The 21,230-nt window shown below is 37.4% G+C and overlaps 1 protein-coding gene across 3 annotated transcripts in view; it reads right to left on the bottom strand.

The window, feature by feature from the left end:
* The window catches only part of NBAS (NBAS subunit of NRZ tethering complex), a 461,389-nt gene that overhangs the window by 332,393 nt on the left and 107,766 nt on the right, over positions 1-21,230 (bottom strand). For all 3 annotated transcript variants that reach the window (XM_023728239.1, XM_023728240.1, XM_023728241.1), the window contains 7 exons: positions 12,333-12,396; positions 10,054-10,247; positions 8,709-8,966; positions 7,849-7,974; positions 4,542-4,693; positions 3,121-3,261; positions 2,780-2,858 (listed from right to left, as the gene is read on the bottom strand). In XM_023728239.1, the coding sequence (XP_023584007.1) occupies positions 2,780-2,858; positions 3,121-3,261; positions 4,542-4,693; positions 7,849-7,974; positions 8,709-8,966; positions 10,054-10,247; positions 12,333-12,396 (1,014 nt within the window). The remainder of the gene's footprint in view (positions 1-2,779; positions 2,859-3,120; positions 3,262-4,541; positions 4,694-7,848; positions 7,975-8,708; positions 8,967-10,053; positions 10,248-12,332; positions 12,397-21,230) is intronic.

Raw genomic sequence — 21,230 nt, 5'->3', positions numbered from 1 at the left:
ATGTAACCTAAAAAAAAAAAAAAGATATAAAAGAGATTAAACAAGTAAGCAAGAGAAACAGAGATGGGAGAAGATTGATGTTAAGCTACATGGAGATCTCCAAAAAACCAGGAAACAAGTTGAAGAGACAAGGACATTTCCCCAGAGATGACAGAGAGAGAGAAAGCCTTCCTCTAGAGCCAGCACCCTGAATTTGGACTTCGAACCTCCTAAACTGTAAGAAAATGCATTTCTGTTTTTTAAAGTCAGCCATTTGTGGTATTTGTTATAGCAGCACTGGATAACTTCCCATTTAGTCCTTACAAAAGAAAACAACAAACTAGCTGCCATCAAGTTGATTCCAACTTATGGTGACCCTGTGTGTCTCAGGGTAGTGCTAGATAGTTTTCAATGGCTGATTTTTTGGAAGTAGATTGCCAGGTCTTTCTTCCCAAGTGCCTCCGAGTGGACTTGAACCACCAACCCTTCAGTCAGAACCCAAGCGTTTAACCATTTGCACCACCCAGGGACTCTATTAACTTGCTGTTGTTGTTGCTGTTGGCAGGTGCCATCAAGTCGGTTACAACTCATAGCGACCCCATGTACAGAAGAACAAAACACTGCCCGGTCCTGCACTACTGTCACAATCATTGCTATGTTTGAGCCCATTATTGCAGCTGCTGTGTCAGTCCATCTCATTGAAGGTCTTCCTCTTTTTTGCTGACCTTCTGCTTTACTGAGCATGATGTCCTTCTCCAGGGACTGGTCCCTCCTGATAACATGTCCAAAGTACTTGAGTCTTGCCATCCTCGCTACTAAGTAAGCATTCTGGCTGTACTTCTTCCAAGACAGATTTGTTTGTTCTTCTGGTAGGCCATGGTATATACAATATTCTTCACCAACACCACAATTCAAAGGCATCAATTCTTCTTCAGTCTTCTTTATTTATTGTCCAGCCTTCGCATGCATGTGAGGTGACTGAAAATACCATGACTTGGGTCAGGCACACTTTAGTCCTCCAAGTGATGTCTTTGCTTTTTAACACCCTAAAGACGTCTTTTGTGCAGATTTCGAGACCTCCAACATCCTATACCCCGGCCCCCATTCTCAGCTGAAAACCTTGTTTCTTATATTATTTTTTCATGGACCCTATTAGATGGGAAGTCCCTCGTTTTCCAACCCACTAGAAGTACAAACATACCTGCGTGTGTACCAACGTTTTTCCTTCCTTCCAGTTACAATGGAAAACACATATCGTTGCTCCTAAAAAAGCCTCAAAACTCTACGCGTGCTCTAGGTCCCATTTCTACTTAATTTCTATAATCATGCAATGTTCTGTTCAATAAATCCTTCCTGTGTCAAAAGTACTAACCACCTCCATTATTCTGGCGATGAGCATCACATCATTAGATGTGACATTTACTAAGTGCCTACTATAAGAGCTGAGAAAGGTATGGCCACAAAAGTGAGATGCAGCTCAGAATGAGGAAGTGACCTCCAAGTGAAGTAAATTTCAATAGTTATAAATTTATTTGAAAAGCTGGGCAACTTCAGTCATCAGGGTCATGTTAAAAAACAATCTGAACTATATACACTTATTGAAATGTTGCTCATTTCCACTTACACCTTTTAACAATATCTAAATTGGTCTTAGAACACAGAGCTGCTACTGAAATGCTCAACATGGAAACACCTGTGTTTGTTCCCTTGAAGACCCAAATATGAAGTATACTTTTTAAAATTCAAATGTCTTAATTTTGGCCCTAATTAGGATCAAAGTTCAAATGATTAAATTCAACTCACCAACAAATCACTAAAATAAAACCAGTCATAAATATCCATACTAAGATAATTAAAACTCAGCCTATACTGAAATTTGGTACTGGAGGCAGCTATATGCCATTAGTTTGAAATCAAAATGTCAAATACAAGTAAATGAAAAGGACTATTAATCCAGGAAACACAGATGCACTGAAATGGCTAAAGCACTTCTATTCCCTAGTATAATGAAACCATTTCTGGCTTTTCACTATCTCTAATTCTCCAGAAGTGGTATCCAAGTGGTCTTAGTTATCTAGTGCTGCTATAACAGAAATGCATGTGGATGACTTTAAAGAACAGAAATTTCTTCTCTCACAGTTTAGGAGGCTAAGTCCAAATTCAGAACATCAGCTCTTGGGGAAGGCTTTCTCTCTCTGTCAGCGCTAGGGGGAAGATCCCTGTCTCTTTTCAACATCTGTGGGCCTGGTGTTCCTTGGAGATCTCCATGTGTCTTGGCATCAGTCTTCTCCTGGGTCTAGCAGGTTCTCATGGAAGGGACCCTGGGTGCAAACAACATGCTCTGCTCCCGGCCCTTCTTTCTTAGTAGTAGTGAGGTCCCTTTCCTCTCTGCTCGCTTCTCTCTCCTTTTACTCTTCTTGTAAGATGAAAGGTATTACTCAAGTAAGAGTGTGACCTGAGTAAGGGTGTGACTCAAGATATGCCCCACCCTGATTCTGCCTCATTAACATATAGGGGTTAGGATTTACAAAAGATCACAAAATGGAGCATAATTACATCAAATAAAAAAAAATGGAGGACAACCACACAATACTGGGAATCATGGCCTAGCTAAACTGACACATATTTTGGGGGTACCTAATTCAATCCATGACACCAAGAGAACCTGCTTCTGTAAGAAGTTATTTCTTTTCCACATAAATAGTTCTAACGCACTAGAATATCAGATATTAAGAGAGCCACAGCATTTATAATGACAGCTCAAATGAACATAATTGGTTTGATTAAAATTACTCCTTACCTCATATGTTGCAAGTCGATCTAAGTAGGTTAATAATTTCAGTCTACAACGGCAAAGTTCCTTTTGTTCCAGTGTTAACCTGTTTTGAATAACTATATTAGGCCACTTATGTTTACATAAAAGCATGTTTCTCTGGGAGTTAAAACAGAATAAAAATAATTAATATTCCATTGAGCCCACAACTAATGGAACAGTACCCAAAAGAACAAGGGTAAAATAATATGAAATGCATTTGATTTAAGTTGATGAAATAATTAAAGCAATTATTACTGGTAAAGACCACAATACAACGACTAATAATTTTAAAGAAATTACCAAATGAACAGTAATAAATCATTTACTTTGAAAAGTTCACTAATTTAAGTAGTTCTCGTCTCTTCATGAGCTCCTTTTCCTTTTTATTTTTGGCAGGCTCTTCTTCATCAGGTGAAAGATCCTCATAGGAGATGCTGTCAATATCTACTTCACCAGGTAATGTAAATCTGCAAGAAAAAGAAAAAAAAATCAAAATAGATGTAATAGATTAATTTTTTTAAGCTCATGCAATGAAAATCTGATTTTCCCATTTGGACAGATATTATTATTAAAGTGATTTCCAAAGAAAGAGAAACAACTAATGATTGGAAAGAATACTTTTGCTACTGTAACCAAAGTGATAACATCCACAAAATGGGCAAAAAGTCATCAATAATTATCACAGACAGAAATGAAAACCTGAAGAAAATAAAGCCTATTTAGGAAAACATATGGAGTTATATTCACCCAATGTAAAGCAGCTGACGCAGAAAATGCAGCCAACAGAGTTTACAATTTGAATCACTTCTACTTAAGATCACACCAGACTTAATGGTCTGACTGAGAGTGGAGGTACCCCAGAAAGCATGGCCCCTGGATTCTCCACCATCCCACAACTAAAACAATTTCCGAGGCCAACTCTTCAGACAGGGATTGGACTGGACTGTGGGACATAAAAGTGATACTTGTGAGGAGTGTGCCTTGTAGCTCAAGTAGATACAAGAGACTAAACGGGCAGCTTCTGTCCAGAGGTGAGATGGGAAGGCAGAGAGGGTTAGGAGCTGGTTGAATGGACATGGGGAATCAGGGGTGGAAAGGAGGAGTGTTCTGTCACAGTGTGGGGAGAGCAATTAGAGTCACATAATAATGTATGTATAAATTTTTGTATGGGAAAAAATAAATAAAAAAAGATCTGAAAACAGTAATGAATGGCAGTTTCATTTAGATTATCAGATATACTACCACATTTATATTTCAAAAGAAGTTCCAAATGCCTGGTGAGCAATGACTCTTGTCAAATAACTTTACTATTATTATTAACTGACATTTGTATGGCGCTTCAAAGTTTATGAGGTACTTTCACAAGATATATAATTTAATCACTCACGGTAATTCTGTGGAGGAGGTATAGTCTTACAGACGAGGAAAGTGAAGCTTAAACTTGCCGAAGGCCATTCATCTGACTAGTAAGCAAACTCAAGTATCCTTCTTAAGCCCATAGCTTAGAAACGGTCAGCATTTAATAAGCATTTGTAGAACTTGATCATTCCTCAGCATCAAGCTGTCATATGCAAACATATTTAATTTACAGGAAAGAACGCTGTGACCTCAGATAAGGAAGCACTGATGGAAAGCAATTGCTTCATATCAGAATAACATAAATAAAGTTTACCCTTTCTAATGTCTCATCTCAAAAATTTTCACAGAGTCACATTTGCTTCTGAATCCAAATCTTTATATAACCAACCTGCCATCATCTGCTCCTTTCCCTATTGCTACAAGAGCCTCCAGGTCGGTGCCTTTTAATCCATACTGAAGTAGTTCTTTTGCAGCATCCACATTTTCAGGAACTCTTTCCAAACACTCATGAAGAACCCAGGATCGTTTCTTTATTTTACTCTGGATACAAAGAAAATAAAAAACAGAGGCATTAAAGAATCCATGACATCTTACAACACCTCACTTTCACAGTTATAAAGTTATACCTGAAGTACTACAGCTACTTAAGCAGTTGGCCACAGGTAGCTGCTAGAGAAGCTCAACCTAAAAAAGCTAAACTCAGCCTTAAAAAGCTAATTTCCTAATGCTGATTGGAACTGGATGCATGGAATATGATTGCAACTGTTCTTTTTTTTCCTCTAAGGAGCCACAAAGAAACAAAGCTCAGTACTCTTCTTTGGAAATAAAAAAAGATCTTTCCAACCTTTCATAGTGGTCTTTGGTTCGCATTTAGAATGCATAAAAGAGTAGAACATAAAGAAGGGAAGATATGATATATCCTATTGTAACAAACATTTTCCACTTAGTGTTTGGCTTTGAATCAAAACTAATGAGACATAGTACATCAAGGTTCTGTATTTATTTGACCATGAGATATACTACATAGTACAGATGATAATCTAATCACAAGAAAAGCCATGGTATGCTGTTCTTTGGAAAGCTCGAGGTTCTGTTCTTCCCTCTCAACTGTTTCCTCAGGCTACATTCAAAATCCCTGACTTGCCCTCTTCTTAGAAAGAGCCTTTATGGTTACAAATTTAAAAGTAAGATTTGGCTCATACCCTATATTCATTTACACATCCCATCATATAAATTCTTTCTTCAAATGTCTCTTACATTCATTTCCCGTCTTCCATACCTATGGCCTCCTACCAGACCAAATTACCAACACATAACAGCTGGGACACTGTAGGAGTCCCTGGCCCCTAACAGGGTTTCCCAACCAACATTCTCCTTCCACTCCAGTTCATCTTCTACACCATCTTCCTCTGTAACTCCATGGAAAAAAATCTACAACAGCTCCCCATTATTCAAAAGATTTTAAAAAGTCTAAAAAAGTCATCATAAGGTTTCAACATCTTCTCAGTATCCTTCTATTGTTTTTCCCAATGTTCACTATCATCAAATGTCAGCTCCAGCAGATTGGTTTACTTACAGATGTCATTTATTCATCCAAGAAATATTTACTGAGTATCTACTGTGTGCCAGGCGCTGAACTTGACATGATACAGCAATGAATAAGACAGATTTGGTCACCGGCTTCATGAGCAATGCTCTTTTTTTTTTTCCCAATGTTCTCATACCATTTGTCCTACATTTAAGAATGCCCTCCTTACTTCTAACTCTAGAAGACCTATTTTAAAATCTTTTCAAATCCCTACTCAAAACATGTTCACTAGTCACTATGAGTCAGAATCAACTCAATGGCAATGGGTTTGTTTTGGTTTATAATCACTGTCTTCTCAGTAAGATTACAGGTTCCCTAAAAGCAAACACCGTATTTATGCCTCTCCTATACTCCCTCACTGTCTCTAGCATAATTTTTTGTTTGTTTAACCCTTAACTGTCTATTTATTTAGCTGAATTAAAAATTTCCCACCAGTGAAATTTTACTTGCTTCGCCTCTCCTAGCACTGGTAAGCTCCTAAGGAACCACATCTATTCTCTACTAGTGTGCTCCCAGAAAATGTCAATAAATGGGTATGTGTGAACTCATGGTCTCACTCTTCTAAGTCACAAAAGAAGAAAGAAATATAATTCAGGATCAGTGTTCTGATTCCCTAAAAAAATTCAAGCAAATTTCTCTTCCCTTTTTTCACTATCTCTCATGCTTTCTCATCTGTGATATCTTACCAATAGAAACAGTTTATCTTCCTGTTTGGTTGAAACGCCAACTTCTTCCATACAAATTTTCCAGAATATGTTTGTTTATTTTTCGTTACTCATGTACATCAATTTGTAAGCAAAATAATTATCATGGAGTTTTCCCCACATTTCTTAGAATCTTCCTAAATGTAACAGGTATTTTCCTTTCTAAGTGGCAGATCAGAAGACACACATTTTTAGAAGCATGCCATGAATCCAATTCCTTCTTCACAAAGGTACCAAGGGTCAAAACCCACAGGCTATATAACTTTAACTATGGTGGACAGGGGTAGCAGAGGGGCACAGTTGTGGTATTTAAGCAGAGAAGGAAGGAGCATTTGATAAAGCTGATGTGCCAGTTATATATTTATCGCCTCTCAACTCCAAACCTACCCTTCTAACCCTGCTTTGCAATAACATTTCTCCTTTGCAGCTAACACAAAATTACGCTTGTCAATAGAGGGTGCTGGAGAGCCACTGAAGAAGAAAAGGCCCCCATTTCTGGTCACCTTGTGCTTTGATTCTTTTCTTCTTAGTCCATAGCAGCCAGCAACGTATGTGGGGGACATCCAGTGATGTCACTTCCTATCACTGTTGAGTTTCAGTGGCACTTCTATGAGCAGGGTCCCTGTAAATCTCCCAGGCATCTAAGCAGGAAATTTCTCAAACTCAGCCTGCCTCAGGTCAGATTTTTTTCTTTCCACTTCTGCCCACAGTTTCTTACCTTCCAGCCTTGAGCTGCATGTACTCTGATAGGGAGTTTTCTGCCCCCCAGCCTCAGCTCACGGGCACCCTGGCAGTGGGCTTACAGCTTGCCAGTCTAGCCCATGTTTCACTACCTGCCAAGCTTGGCGACTATGGATGAGCAACTATGGCCTAAGGCAACCCAGGGAACTTCTCCACCCAACGTGCTGCAATTACAGCTTCTCCAGTGAGGTCTGGATCCCAACCTTTGGGAGGAGGCCCCCTCATTCCAAGTTTGTTCCCTCCTCGGGTACTCTACTTCAGCCCTAGCATATTCTTTAGAGTTCTCTTTATCCTTTTATAGTCAATCCTTTATGACTAGATAATAATTCTCTATATTAAAACGGTCCCTGTTCACATTATTGTGTGGGTTCTGGCACATAACTGGACCCTGATGTTGGTGACAGAGGTCACTGAGGGAGGCTAGGCTGTGACCAGGCAGGTGCTGGTTTATCAGTGAGTATTTGTTCATACGTCTTCAGCATCAGAGTCCAGGTGCAGAGGCAACAGAATCTGATAACGAGACAATTTTTCCAGTTCAGTAAACCCCACTTCCTCAGCTATAGAAACGTCAGCAATGTAAAGTGCCCTAAAATGAAGGCCTATTACCAAAAGATATACCATGAATTTGAATTTTACCACATTACCAAAATATTTAAACATACCAAGTAATTCTGAATTGAAGCAATGTTGACTGCTGACTTCCTCCACTGCCTCTGATACACTAGATCAGTATCCAGGCCATAGGTATGAGCCAGAGACAAGGCTTCCTCATATTCTTCACTTTCAATCTTTAGGGAAGGAAATAGAAACAGGGATATTACATTACTGAATTATTCACAGTGTCACTACAAGGGAGTGATCCATGAACAGTGATAATTCCTTGACAGCATGTCATTATGCATTCCTAACAATTCTCATGTACTCTGCAGAACCAGAAGCTCACAAACACTTTGAGGGGCTGAGAGATCAGGTACTTCTTCTAACACTTTAAAAGAAACATGAGCAACAGAAGTTGAACTATCCAGTATGATGGCAAAACAAGTTCTACAAGTGTGACAGCCTGACTCTTAGTCTCGGGGACCCTCCCATGGCATGTCAGGAACAGAACAAATAACTAGAACACACAGCGCTGGTCAAACGCTTCCCAAGCAAACTCTAATTAGAAAACAAGTGCCTGCACTTCATCCCTCAGCATCTGCAGTCTGAGTAGACAGCTGCGCTTAAACACAGATAAAGTGAGAGCTAAAGGCCACTGAAGAGCAGCAAAAAACCTGACTAAACTATAAGTAGATAATCAGTCTTTAACCAATTCCAAGTGAATTCATTTTTATCCAGTTTTTATTTTGACTACACAGGTACAAAGCCCAACATTATTTTCAAAAGCTTTTCATAATACTGACATTTCTAACACATCAATGATCTCACAATACCTCTTTAAATTTCTTTCCTGATTTAAAATTTTTTTTTTCCCTCAATAAAATACTGATGCCATCAAACTTTGATAATAATATGATACTCTCACCTTTCTCTGATAAAGTTCCTCTGGAGTTGTGGATCTCAAACTCACAAGGCGGTAGTTTTTAGTAATAGTTCGTGGGCGTTTCCGTGGTGGTGCAAATCGCTCCATTTCGGTCACTAAGTAAAGGCCTTGTTTTATGTAACCAAAGTAGCGAGCCTTGGCAGATATTTCGTGATCAGAATCAGAACCCTCTTCTCCTTCATCTTCTTCTCCAGACCTAATCTCCAAACGAGATCTTTTGGGGGCAAGTTTAATCTCACACTGAAAAGTTGAAAAAGAAGATGTTAAATTATCAGTGAGGAACTAAAGACAAGTTTTTAGAGGTAATAACAGAAAGAAAAAAGTTTTTAATTCTCCTCTGGTTTAATAAATCAATTACATGAGCCATCTGATTAAGACTAACAATGGAAAACAAAAGACTAACACAATAAACATGCACGCCAACAGCTCCAAAATCACACATATACGTTATCAACTTTACACGTCCAAAACTAAAGCATTTTTAATAACAAGTCATTACTATGGTCCTATAAATATGTGCCTTGTAATAACTTTACAGAAATAAAGGAGAATATTAATTTCTTTTACTTTGATATTACTCTACCTGCTGTGGAAAAATGTTTTTATTTCATCTGTTTAGAAAATGAACACAAAGGTATTTGCTTTACTGAGAACAGCTCTTTCTCCCCCTCTTTCAAATATGTCTAACAGCTTTGCAAAGTTTTGAATCTGAACTGGCTTAGATTTTAAGCCACAGTTCTCTTTAAAGAACATCTTTAGACTCAGTAACAAACTGTGGGGTAAACACAGTTGTCAATCTGCACTGACGTGAAAGCTACAGAAAGTTGTTACCATTGAATGACTTAAAATAAGAATTTTAAATGAGCAAAACATAACACTAAACTACTAGCCTCTCTTCTCAAGTCTTCTCTCATGATAGATAAGTTCTCCTTACCAAAAAGAACCAAAGTTCTTGAGGTACCAAACTTCATGGAAATAGGTTAAAGACTATATTTCTTAGATAGTAATACCATTCTGTATCTTAAGATGACTAATACAGGAAAAAGATCTATAATTTCAGTGAAGAAAAAATGCTTTATAGAGAGCAAAATAACTACAGATTTTCTTCATTCTTTTACAGTGTAATTTTTTATTTACTATACAATGTTTTCTTTTGTTTTTTCCTTTGATACTGTACACAATGAGTCATTCCAATCATAGATTTTTATCTGTAAACACTAAGTCATATCACGGGATGACTAAAATAAAAAATGAGGTGTTTAGATTTTTGGTGATATACATGTCTACTCACAGATACACTGATTGCTTTAAAAGGGAAAGTTATTACCTCCAAACTTAAAAATCCTCCATCATGGGTAGCAGTGACTTGAGGTGATGGTTCAAACCATTCACAGGATTTTCCCAGTAAATTCTTCAAAGTTTTCACAGATGAAACAGTCAAAGCACCAGAACAGCGAGCCAAAGTAACTGCACTCTCTGCCCACCAATTTACATCTATCAGTGGGTAAAAGGACTCTTTATCTATTGAGAGGAAAGCAAATATATACAAATGCTTCTGTAAATATGGTTTAAGTATGGTATATTTACTCCAATCATCCATTTCAAAACCATATTCACCTACATTATTTAGACCATAAAGGTATACTGAATCCCTGGATGGTACAAATGGTTAAGCACAACTAACCAAGAGGTTGGCGGTCAGAACCAGCCCAGGGGCACCTCAGAAGACAGGCCTGGAGCTCTGCTTCCAAAAGATCACAGCCTTGAAAACTCTATGGAGCCATTCTACTATGCACGCATAGGGGCGCCATGAGACGTAATCGACTCAACAAGCAGCAATGACAACAGGCATCACTCAAATTTTTACTCAGCTATGAGGTATGAAATGGTAATTCATTTAATGAATATCTAAGTGCCAACAACTTGCCCAAAACAGTCCAAGGTTCCAAGTATATAGAGGTGAATAAATTAAGGTCCTTCTTTCAAGAAAACTAATACATTTAGGAGAGAGATATGTCATCATTTTCAACATAAGTTTAAAGGTAGGTATGTACAAAGAATATATATTATAAAGGTTCTAAATGGTTTTTGGAAAATGTTCACATATTACTTTTCAAACAAACAATATGGGAGAATTATACTTTTAGAAAAATATAAGAGAGATACATAATCATTTCCAGTGCTGATTTTTTCTTAAATTTGCAATTCAGTCAGAAGAAAAAAAATTCAAGGCCAGAAAGAATTTTTTCAGACAAAATTGAATTATGGTTCACCAAACTGAGGCATTCAGATAGGAACAGCATGATATTTATTATAATTTTATTCCATTTTTTATACCTCTTACATGCTTTAAAGGTAATACATATATTTAAATATGTATATACATATTAGACTAAAGAGATACAGAGAACAAGAGTTCAACACCATGACAATAACACATTTTAATAAAAAAAAGACCATATCAACTAAACATTTTTATCTAATTTAACCCTAAAGCAATTCATATAAATGATGAATTCTAAGAACACTGAAAAATAGTTACTTACGCTTATACTTAAGTAAAAAGTAGGAAGGAAAAGGATCAAATCATGTAAATAAGACTTCTATCTTCTGTTCTGACAAATTATTTTTTGCCAAAAAATGTTTCTGGATGAATGTTTTAGATAACTAGTTAATAAAAGCAGGTAAGTCAAAGTATGGTGTGCGATATTAACGAATCAATATGTGAATGCTCTTTAAATGTCAGTTAAAAACATATTGTGATACAGATTTTCAACCCTGTGACTAACACGGATTTTATAGGAGACATTTAAACATGCAAGGATATTTAACGTTGGTCGTTTCACCAGAAGAAAAATGAAACATTTACTCAAAGTAACCCTTCGAGTGTTCTTTTTTTTTTAATTTTTTTTTGTTTTGCTTTAATCTACCAATTAAATAATTACTATTACTTTTATTTATATATAAATTTCATTTGATTTTTTCTATTTATAAAAATAATACAAGTTCATTGTTTAAAAAAAAAAAAGTCTTTAAACATGGCAGCACAGTAGTTAAGCACTCAGTTGCTAACCAAAAGGCTGGCACTTCAGACCCGCCAGCCATTTTGTGGAAGAAAGATGGGACAGTTTGCTTCCATAAAGATTACAACCTTGGAAACCCTATGCGGCTGTTCTACTTTGTCCTAAAGGGTCGCTGAGTTGGCTCCACAGCAATGGGTTTGTTTTTTGGGGGTTTTTTTCCACCCCCAAGAGATAACTACTTTGTGTGTATTCTTTAAGGACTGACTCTCAGCTCTTTCTCCCAAAAGCAATTGAAAAGGACTAAACTTAGAAGTTTTGAATTCGGTGCATCATTTCAAGCTGGCTGGTGAGGGGAGACCCATGCTGCTTGCCCTGGGCTCCAACCTAGCCTTTGGGGAAAGTCTATGATATTAACACCTGACCATAAGAAAACCAGATCTGTTGCCTTTTCCGATTCTATGAAATCTTCCTGTTTCTTCCAAAGTGAAGCAGAGAGATCTTTTGCACTGTTGTGTTATCTAGAGACCTTCTTATGTTACAGAAATCTCATAAAATTTTAATTATCACACTTCATACACCTCACCTTTTATTTTTTTTCTCTTCTCAGTAGAGAGCCTCCAGTCAGGATTCAGGTCATCGTAACCTGGCTAAATAAGGAAAAATACATACATGACTGAGACAACTATGTAAGAAAACTATGAGAAAAATCATCAAGATCTATGGATTTTTTTTTAAATAAGATATAGAGATGATGCTTTATTTTGATCTCTCAATTACACCTAATCAAAATTTATCCTTCTCATTGAATAGTCTTGAAAAGCCAACTGTTCTTACACTTAAAATGTGCACATGCAGGTACTGTGACTCGATTTAATGAAGAAAACAACAAGCATAAGAATGGTAAGACAGCAAGTATAAAATTAATACAAATGAAACCAAGATACACTAAGAATTCACTATACACACACTCACACACATACATACCTACGTACTCTGAGGATATATATATATTGCTGTCAATAAACACTGGCCTAGATACAGGTCCTGCCCCTGTACTACTAAACTAAGCATCCCTCCAGGCCTTGGTTTCCATAGTTCTGAGAGTTGTATGGGTAACCTCTATGACACCTCTCGGTTCTAACTTTTTATGACCACAAATTTACTAAGTAAAAATTATAGCCATACAATTCTCAAATTGAATACATTCTAGTCTAATCTCACAGCACACAGTGTCATGCGCAGCTTTAAGAATATAATGACACAACAAAATCTCTCAAATATAATAAAACAATTGAGATTAAGTGACTGCCAGACAACCTCCTGGCTGTTAATTATTTAATCTCCAGAATTATACAAGTTTCCCCTGCTCTCCAAAAATTCGCCATACACCACTTGACTTTTATGAAATACCTTCATTAGTAACCATTGTTGCTAACTGAAAGAAACTCTAAGAGGATTTTCACTTTTATGAAAAAAGGTGAAAAGCGAAAACAGTGCTACCGTATGTAAACAGCTGATTAAGGGCCTGTGCATCCACTGACAGTAGTGAAAACCATGTAGGGATGGTAGGCGGGCACCAGTCTCCCACGATTATCTCGGTAATCTCGGGGGAGCAGTAGAGCAGAAACTCAAAAGTGTCATGAGCCCGGGGGGTGGCAGGTCTGGGGAGCGGTCCAGGGCACTGCAGTCTGGGCTGGCGGGGCCACGTGCAGCCTGGTCAGGAAGCCCATCAGCTCCTCCTGCCATGATGGTCTCCTCCTGGCCTTCCTCAGCTGCCACCCTCTCCTCCTCATCTTCCTGCAGTTCCTTGTTCTCCAACAGGTTTTATGTGTTATCTAGTATGATTCGTAGGTTATTTTTTGGATCTAGGAACACTCAAAAATTTTTTCCATATAAATCAGTGATAATTATTTCTTCACTTTACGCCACTTTGGCTTATGAAAGATTTCATAGAAACATTCTACTTTCGAATAGCAGGGGAAACATGTAATACTATGGAGAAAGACCAATCAAAAATAATGTAGATGTTAATTTGAAATCTTAAATCTGAAGAAAGCTATGATATAGCTAAATAAAACTAAATGTGCTTTTTTCCTCTAATGTACCAAAATAAGCAGAAATATTTTATTATCAACTTATCAGTGGCTCACACTTTAGAATATCGAAATAGATAATTCTTTCCTAGCCCTGAAAGAACTTCCTACTATGCACTACCATGATAAATCACTCAGCAGTCACAGAGAAGATACATTTCTTTAAGCTTTATCAGAAAAAAAATTTATCATAAAAGGTCATTTATATAGCATAAAAAAAATGGAGTTTCTTCGTTTACTTAATCATAAAAGGAGTATACTTCAAAGAATTGGAATACAATAAGGTACATATTATTGAAAATAATCAACTAAATTAAAATATTATTAGACCATTAATAAGGTACTTTAGAATGTTTTCAATGCCTCAAAATTACCACTTTACATGTGTAAACAGCACTTTATACGTACCACCACTTAATTACATGCTAACATGTTTGCCTCCCTACTTACATTCTGGAGTACACAAGGGCAGTATGGAATAAAACTTTAAAACTTTAAGTCCCTTGGAGCCCCTCTCTCGGGTATAAGGTCTGGCTCCTGTCCACTGCATGGCAGGTTGAGGAAGGGGCTGGTCCCTGAGGCAATCACACCCCAGCTCCGAGGGTCCTGGACCACTGTGCTCCTGCATGCACCTATGATACAGGTGACTGGGGGCGCAGAACAGCCTCAACAGCCCCAGGCTAGACCCCACCTGGGTCCTGCAGACCACGCCGGGAGTACTGATTTTGTGTGGGTATTGTTTTCATTTTTCAAGAAATATGATTCAAACTGCTGCTTGAATTTTGAAATTTCACTGTAATTGTCAGTGTAAACAACTGTGTCTGGATCCATTTTTATACCAACTTGGTAAAAATGTTGCTCTTGACCTTCAGTTCTTCCTGCAATTAAAACTCAAGTTTGTTGTGACCAAAAAAAGAAAGAAACAAACAAAAAACAACTTTAAGCCCCTCAAAAAACAATAGCTGATCCTAAAATTCATATGAGATTGCAAGGGACCTTGAAAAATCTTGAAAAAGAAAAAGTTAGAGGACTCACACTTCTCGATTTCGACAGTTACTGCAAAGAAACAGTCATCAAAACTTTGTAGTGGCATAAAGGTAGACATACAGATCACTAGAACAGAACTGAGAGTTCAAAAATAAACCCATACATCTATGGTAAACTGATTTTCCACAAGGGTGCCAAGACCATTCAATGGGGAAAGAATAGCCTCTTCAAGAAATGGTGCTGGGACAACTGGATTGCCACGTGAAAAAAAAGTAAAGTTGGAACCTTACCTCACACCATATATAAAAATCCACTCAAAATGGATCAAAGACCTAAAACTATAAAACTATTGAAAGAAAACATAGGAGTAGATTTTCATGGTTTTGGATTTAGCAATGGTTTCTTAGACATGGCAACAAAAGAAAATAGGGATAAATTAGATTTCATAAAAAATAAAAACTTTTCTGCATGAAAGGACACTATCAAGAGTGTGAAAAGACATCCAAAGAATAGGAGAAAATATCTGCAAATTATAAATCTAAGGGTCAAGTATACAGAATATATAAAGAACTCTTATAACTTAACAACAAAAAGACAAACAACTCAGTTTAAAAATGTGCTCAGGACTTGAATAGACATTTCTCCAAAGAAGATAAATAAGAAATAAGTAGTCAAAAGCAATGAAAAAATGTTGACCATCATTAATCAGCAGGTGTTATGAACTGAATTGTGTCCCTCAAAAATGTGTGTTAACTTGGCTAGGCCATGATTGCCAGTATTGTGTGAATGTCTACCATTTTGTCATCTAATGTGATTTTCCTATATGTTGTAAATCCTGCCTCTATGATGTTAATGAGGCAGGATTAGAGGCAGTTATGTTAATGAGGCAGGACTCAATCTACAAGATTAGTGTGTGTCATAAGTCAATCTCTTTTGAGATATAAAAGAGAGAAGCGAGCAGATAGACGGGAACTTCATTCCACCAGGAAACAAGAACCAGGAGAATAGTGTGTCCTTTGGACCCAGGGCCCCTCCACTGAGAAGCTCCTTGACAAGCGAAGATTGATGACAAGGACCTTCTTCCAGAGGTGGCAGACAGAGAAAGCCTTCCCCTGGAGCTGGCACCCTGAATTTGGATTTCTAGCCTCCTAGACTGTGAGAGAATAAATTTCTCTCTGTCAAAGGCATCCACTCATGGTATTTCTGTTACAGCAGCACTAGATAACTAAGACAGTAGGGAAATACAAATCAAAACCACTTTACATGCACTAGGATTGCACAGAGAAAGACACGGAGGGAAGGAAGAAGGAGGGAAGGAAGAGAAGGGAAGGAAGAGAGGGAAAGAAGGGAAGAGAAGGAAGGAAGGGAAGGATGGGAGGGAGGGAAGGAGAAAGGAAGGAAGGAAAGAAGAAAAGATAACCATTATGACTTAGCAATTCTACTCCTAGGTATATACCCAAAAGAATTGAAAACAAGGGTTCAAACAAAAATTTGTACATACATGCTCATAGCAGCACTGCTCACAATAGTCCAAAGGTGGAAACAACCCAAATGTCCATCAACAGATAGATGGATATATAAAACGTTATATATATCTACACAACGGAATATTATTCAGCCATAAAAAGGAATGAAGTGCTGATGCATGCTATAACATAAACTTCAAAAGCGTTATGCTAAGCAAAAGAAGCCAGACACAATAGACCAAAAACTGCATGATTTCATTTATATGAAATATCCAGAATAGGCAAATCCATAGAGACAGAAAGCAGATTAGTGGCTGTCAGGGTCTGGAGAGAGGGGGGTATGGGTGTTTCCTTTCATGGTAATGAAAATGTTCTGGAACTAGATAGGGATGATGGTTGCACAACATTGTCAATGTACTAAATGCCACTGAATTGTATACTTTAAAAGGGCTAAAATTATGAGTTTTATGTTATATATATGTTACCACGATAAAACAACTACTATAATTCAGCCTTGCGTAAATTTAAGGATGCATAGATCACAGTGTAATTTGATAAAAAGTCTTTATAAAAGTTAAAGAACAATCTCACTGACATAAGTACTATGCTTTTTGTCATCAAAGTTAATGAAAAGAAGGAGCACCATGAACAAGCAGTACTAATCTAATAGAACCAAGATGTTACGGACTGAATTGTGACTCCCCCCCACAAGATACGTGTTGTAAATCCTAACCTCTATACCTATGGTTATACTCTCATTTGGGAATGGGTTTACTTTTTCACGTTGATGAGTCAGTATTAGTGTAGGGTATATCTTAAGTCAATCTCGTTTGAGATATAAGAGACTAAACAAGCAAGTAAGAGGCAAAGATAGGGGAAGAGAGATGCCGAGCCACATGAAGATCGCCCAGGAGGAGAGCTCAGAAGAGACAAGGACCTTCCTCTAGAGCCAACCAAGAAAGAAAGCCTTCCTGTAAAGCTGGTGTCCTGAATTCAGACTTCTAGCCTCCTAAGCTGTAAAAAAATAAATTTCTGTTTGTTGAAGTCACCCATTTGTGGTATTTCTGTTATTGAGGCATTAAAAAACTAGGACACAGGTGTCTAGACATTTTGGGACTAATCTATTCCCTGAAGATTATTTCAAAATGGGTGTCTCTGGCTACTTCAATTTTAAACACAACGGGAAGCCTTGTTCCACAGCCTGGACTCTATCATAGTCATCCTTGTATCCCCAGATTCATCACAGTGCCCACCTGTCACAGTAACTAAATGCTGAAAAAGTGAATGAATGAATCACTTTTTTTTAATTGACAGATTAATTGGGCACTAATGAGAATGTCTAAGCTGTAGAAAAACTAGCTGATATAGTACTAGTCTTCCTATACCCTCTCGAAAGTGTGGTTTCTTCTGCTAGTTAAATCAGTAAATACTGTACACATACCCTGTGAGAAATGGGGGAAAACAAAAAGAATTCAGACATCAGAGGTGCCACATTCAAGCAGCCTACAATTTAGGTAGAGAGCTAAGAAATGGATATAAATGACTACAACCCAAGGTCAAATTTGTAATGGCCCACAGAGAGGTATTAGGTGCCAGGAGTTGTCAAAGAATGAAGAAGTTATTTTGGATATGGGCTTAAGAATGGTGAAGGGGGCCTAAGGGGTACAAAGAAAGCCTTATAGTGAGACGGTTTTAATATTGAATTAAGATTTGGATGTGGAAAAATGGGTGAAGGAAGACATTTTAGGCACAGAGCATAAAATAAACAAAAGTACAGAGGTAGGAAAATGCTAAGTTATTCAAGGAAAGAAGATTAAATAACTAAAGTGTACAGGACATTAGATTTTACCTATCAGCATTTTTGCCATAGCAGATTCATTCTAAGTATTTGAATTAAAGATTTAACTTCACAATGCATGGAAGTATGATAAAATTATCTATATGGTATATTTAGGAAAAAAGCCCAAACAAATTACAACTTTAACTCTACTTCAGACAGAGGTAGGCTGCCTGAACAGCAACTTGAACATTTCATTCCAGACAGCTGTTTTTCACTGCTTTCTAAGCTGACATCCTCACTGCTCCCCTCACACTATTCAACTTGTTCCAAATTCACTATCCTTCAACTCCAAGGACTCTTATCTGTGAGGACAATCACAGTCTGCCCGTGCTTTAGGGCATCTGACACACATTCTATAGGCTGGTTCTTCCAGAGTAGGATCATCAAGCTTCCCATGACCCTCATGAAAGCCCACCTCAGAGGCACTCACTCCTGGTACCTCAGTGATATATTCTGAGAAGCAACCTCCAGGTCACTCCTCTCTGTATTACGTTACTATGTCTGAAAACAGCCAAACATGTCATCACTTTATAGTGCCGTGGTAGCCCAGAGGAGGCTATCGTAAGAATACAGTATAGACTTTGTTCAGAAGGGGTACTGTGGCTAAAGCAGTGTTTTATTTAGGTTTAAGGATTTTGTTTGCTGATTTTTTTTTTTTACCACTAGAACATAAATATATTGAAGCCCTTGCCTCCAATAGCATAAAATCACCATTTCTAACATTTATTTATTCCACAAACATTTATTAGCATTTAATATGCCAAGCCGTACATTAGAGCCTGTAGATGAAATATATATTCAGTGCCTACTTCCAAGGAACTCAGCTGGAAAACAGCTGTGGATTAAATCAAGATTAATCAGATAAACTGTCATCTTGCCACTTATCCGTCATTGATTTATCCATTTAACAAACTAAATCCAGCACCTACTATGTGTCAAAAGAGAAAATACAATTAAAATGGAAAAGATAAGTTTGTGTCCACTAGACATAAAGAAGTACAAATAGGCAAATAATAAAATGTCTTGAGAGAAAAATTAAGGCTAACAATAAGATGTAAAGACATAAGTATAACATGGGAAACATCTGAAATGAAAATCACTTAAGCAATTGTACTATATTCCAGGCATGAACAAAATTTAATACTCACAGATTTCTTGCCAGATGGATTTTCATATTAACAATGAAAGCCAAAGCACTTAATCAACTCAAAACTGGGTAGAAGTAAATCAGAATAGGCACCACCACGACTATTTTTAATCATTAGGTTTTACAGAGAAAATAGTGGCTCACACTAAGCACATTACAAAAACTGATAAAGTAGTAAATTACATGAAGAAAACCCCCAAATAAGCTGAAGTCACAACTTTGGTAAAAGGGTTTAAGGTTGTACAGGGCAACAGCAACATCAGCTTCTCCTCAGGAAATGTTGACGCTAACAGTGTAAGGTGACTATACACTACATATTACAGTACTATATAATCTATTTTAAATAATCTGGTTTGTCCATTCAGTTCCTAGAGCAGCCATAAAGCGAGGCAAGGCCCTTTCCTTTCAGGCTGACCCAAGGTTACTTGACTATTATTAGAGGAATGAGAAAAGAGTAGAAGCTGCCTCCACAAGGAGTAAGTGTTTTTCAGGGTCTTGGTCGTCTCTTTAAAAGAACTCCAGTGATAAGTACACACAACAATGACACCGATGCACTTGGTAAATGACAATACTATATCTCTCATTTATTCATATTTGTACACTTCCAGGGTCTCCACATAATGAAGTCCACAACTCTCGGGTGCTATTTGTATAAACTCCAAGGTGATATCTCTCCTGTGTTTTCCATTAATACTGTATGCTGCTACCTGATTTGCCCAGATAAAAGTCAGTATTTTTAAATAAAAGCGCAACAAATGTGTGCTCTGAAAAAAGGCTTAACCTATAAAGTCAGAAGACCTGAATCAAAATGGAACCTTGATTCTAACACTTAGTGATCTCAAATTAACTTCTTTTAGCACTATTCTCATCTATTAAAATGGGTATAAAAACATATCTTACTTTAAAAGGCTGTGTTGTGAAGCAAATGAAAATTGTTCCACAAACAGCAAAGCCTTACTATAAAAATTTGAATTACAGTGTTGGCAAAGAACATTGAATATACCATGGACTGCCAGAAAAACAAACAAATCTGTCTTGGAAGAAGTACAGCCAGAATGCTCCTTAGAAGTGAGGATGGTGAGACTTTGTCTCATGTACTTTGGACACATTATCAGGAAGGACCAGTCCCTGGAGAAGGACATCATGCTTGGTAGAGTAGACGGTCAGTGAAAAAGAGGAAGACTCTCAACGAGATGGACTGACACAGTGGCTGCAACAATGGGCTCAAGCATAATAATGATTCTGAGGACGGTGCAGGACCAGGCACTGTTTTGTTCTGCTGTACACAGGGTTACTGAGTTGGAACCAACTCAACAGCACCTAATAACAACAACAACAATTTAAAAAAATGTAATTTATTTCCAACAATCCTTCTCCCTGACATCACCAGTGGAATTATGTGCCTTTCCTCTGAGCTTATCTTTTGATAATATTAAAACATGTTATTTTAATTATTTATCCTTTTCCTTGCAAGACTATAAATGTCTTAAGGGGAAGAACAGTGGCTTACTGTATTTCTTATTCTGGCACTCAACAGAAATTCAATAAATAGAAGAACTTTACTATTTACCATTAAATGTTATTATGAATATAGGAACAACCTACTCTTTATAGTCACTATGAGCTGGAATCGACTCAACAGCAATAGGTTTTTTATTTTAATCTTTATACTACTGTTACATACAAGCTTTACAGCATTAACTCAAGTACACTAGGTTTTAATGACTTCCTACATATACTAAAGTTCAAATCTAATATGCCCAATCTAGTGTGATTAATCCCCAGGAGCAAGGCAGTGGTGGTTCAGTGGTAGAATTTGCATCTTCAAGGGACCCAGGCTCAATTCCTGGCCAATACATTCTCATATACAGCCACCACCTGTCTTGTCAGTAGAGGCTTGCATGTTGCTATGATATTCAACAGATTACAAGAGAACTTCCATACTAAG

Source organism: Trichechus manatus, unplaced genomic scaffold, assembly GCF_000243295.1.
Source record: "Trichechus manatus latirostris isolate Lorelei unplaced genomic scaffold, TriManLat1.0 scaffold00023, whole genome shotgun sequence".
NCBI classification, from domain to species: Eukaryota; Metazoa; Chordata; class Mammalia; order Sirenia; family Trichechidae; genus Trichechus; species Trichechus manatus.
This window is presented reverse-complemented; position numbering and strand designations above follow the sequence as displayed.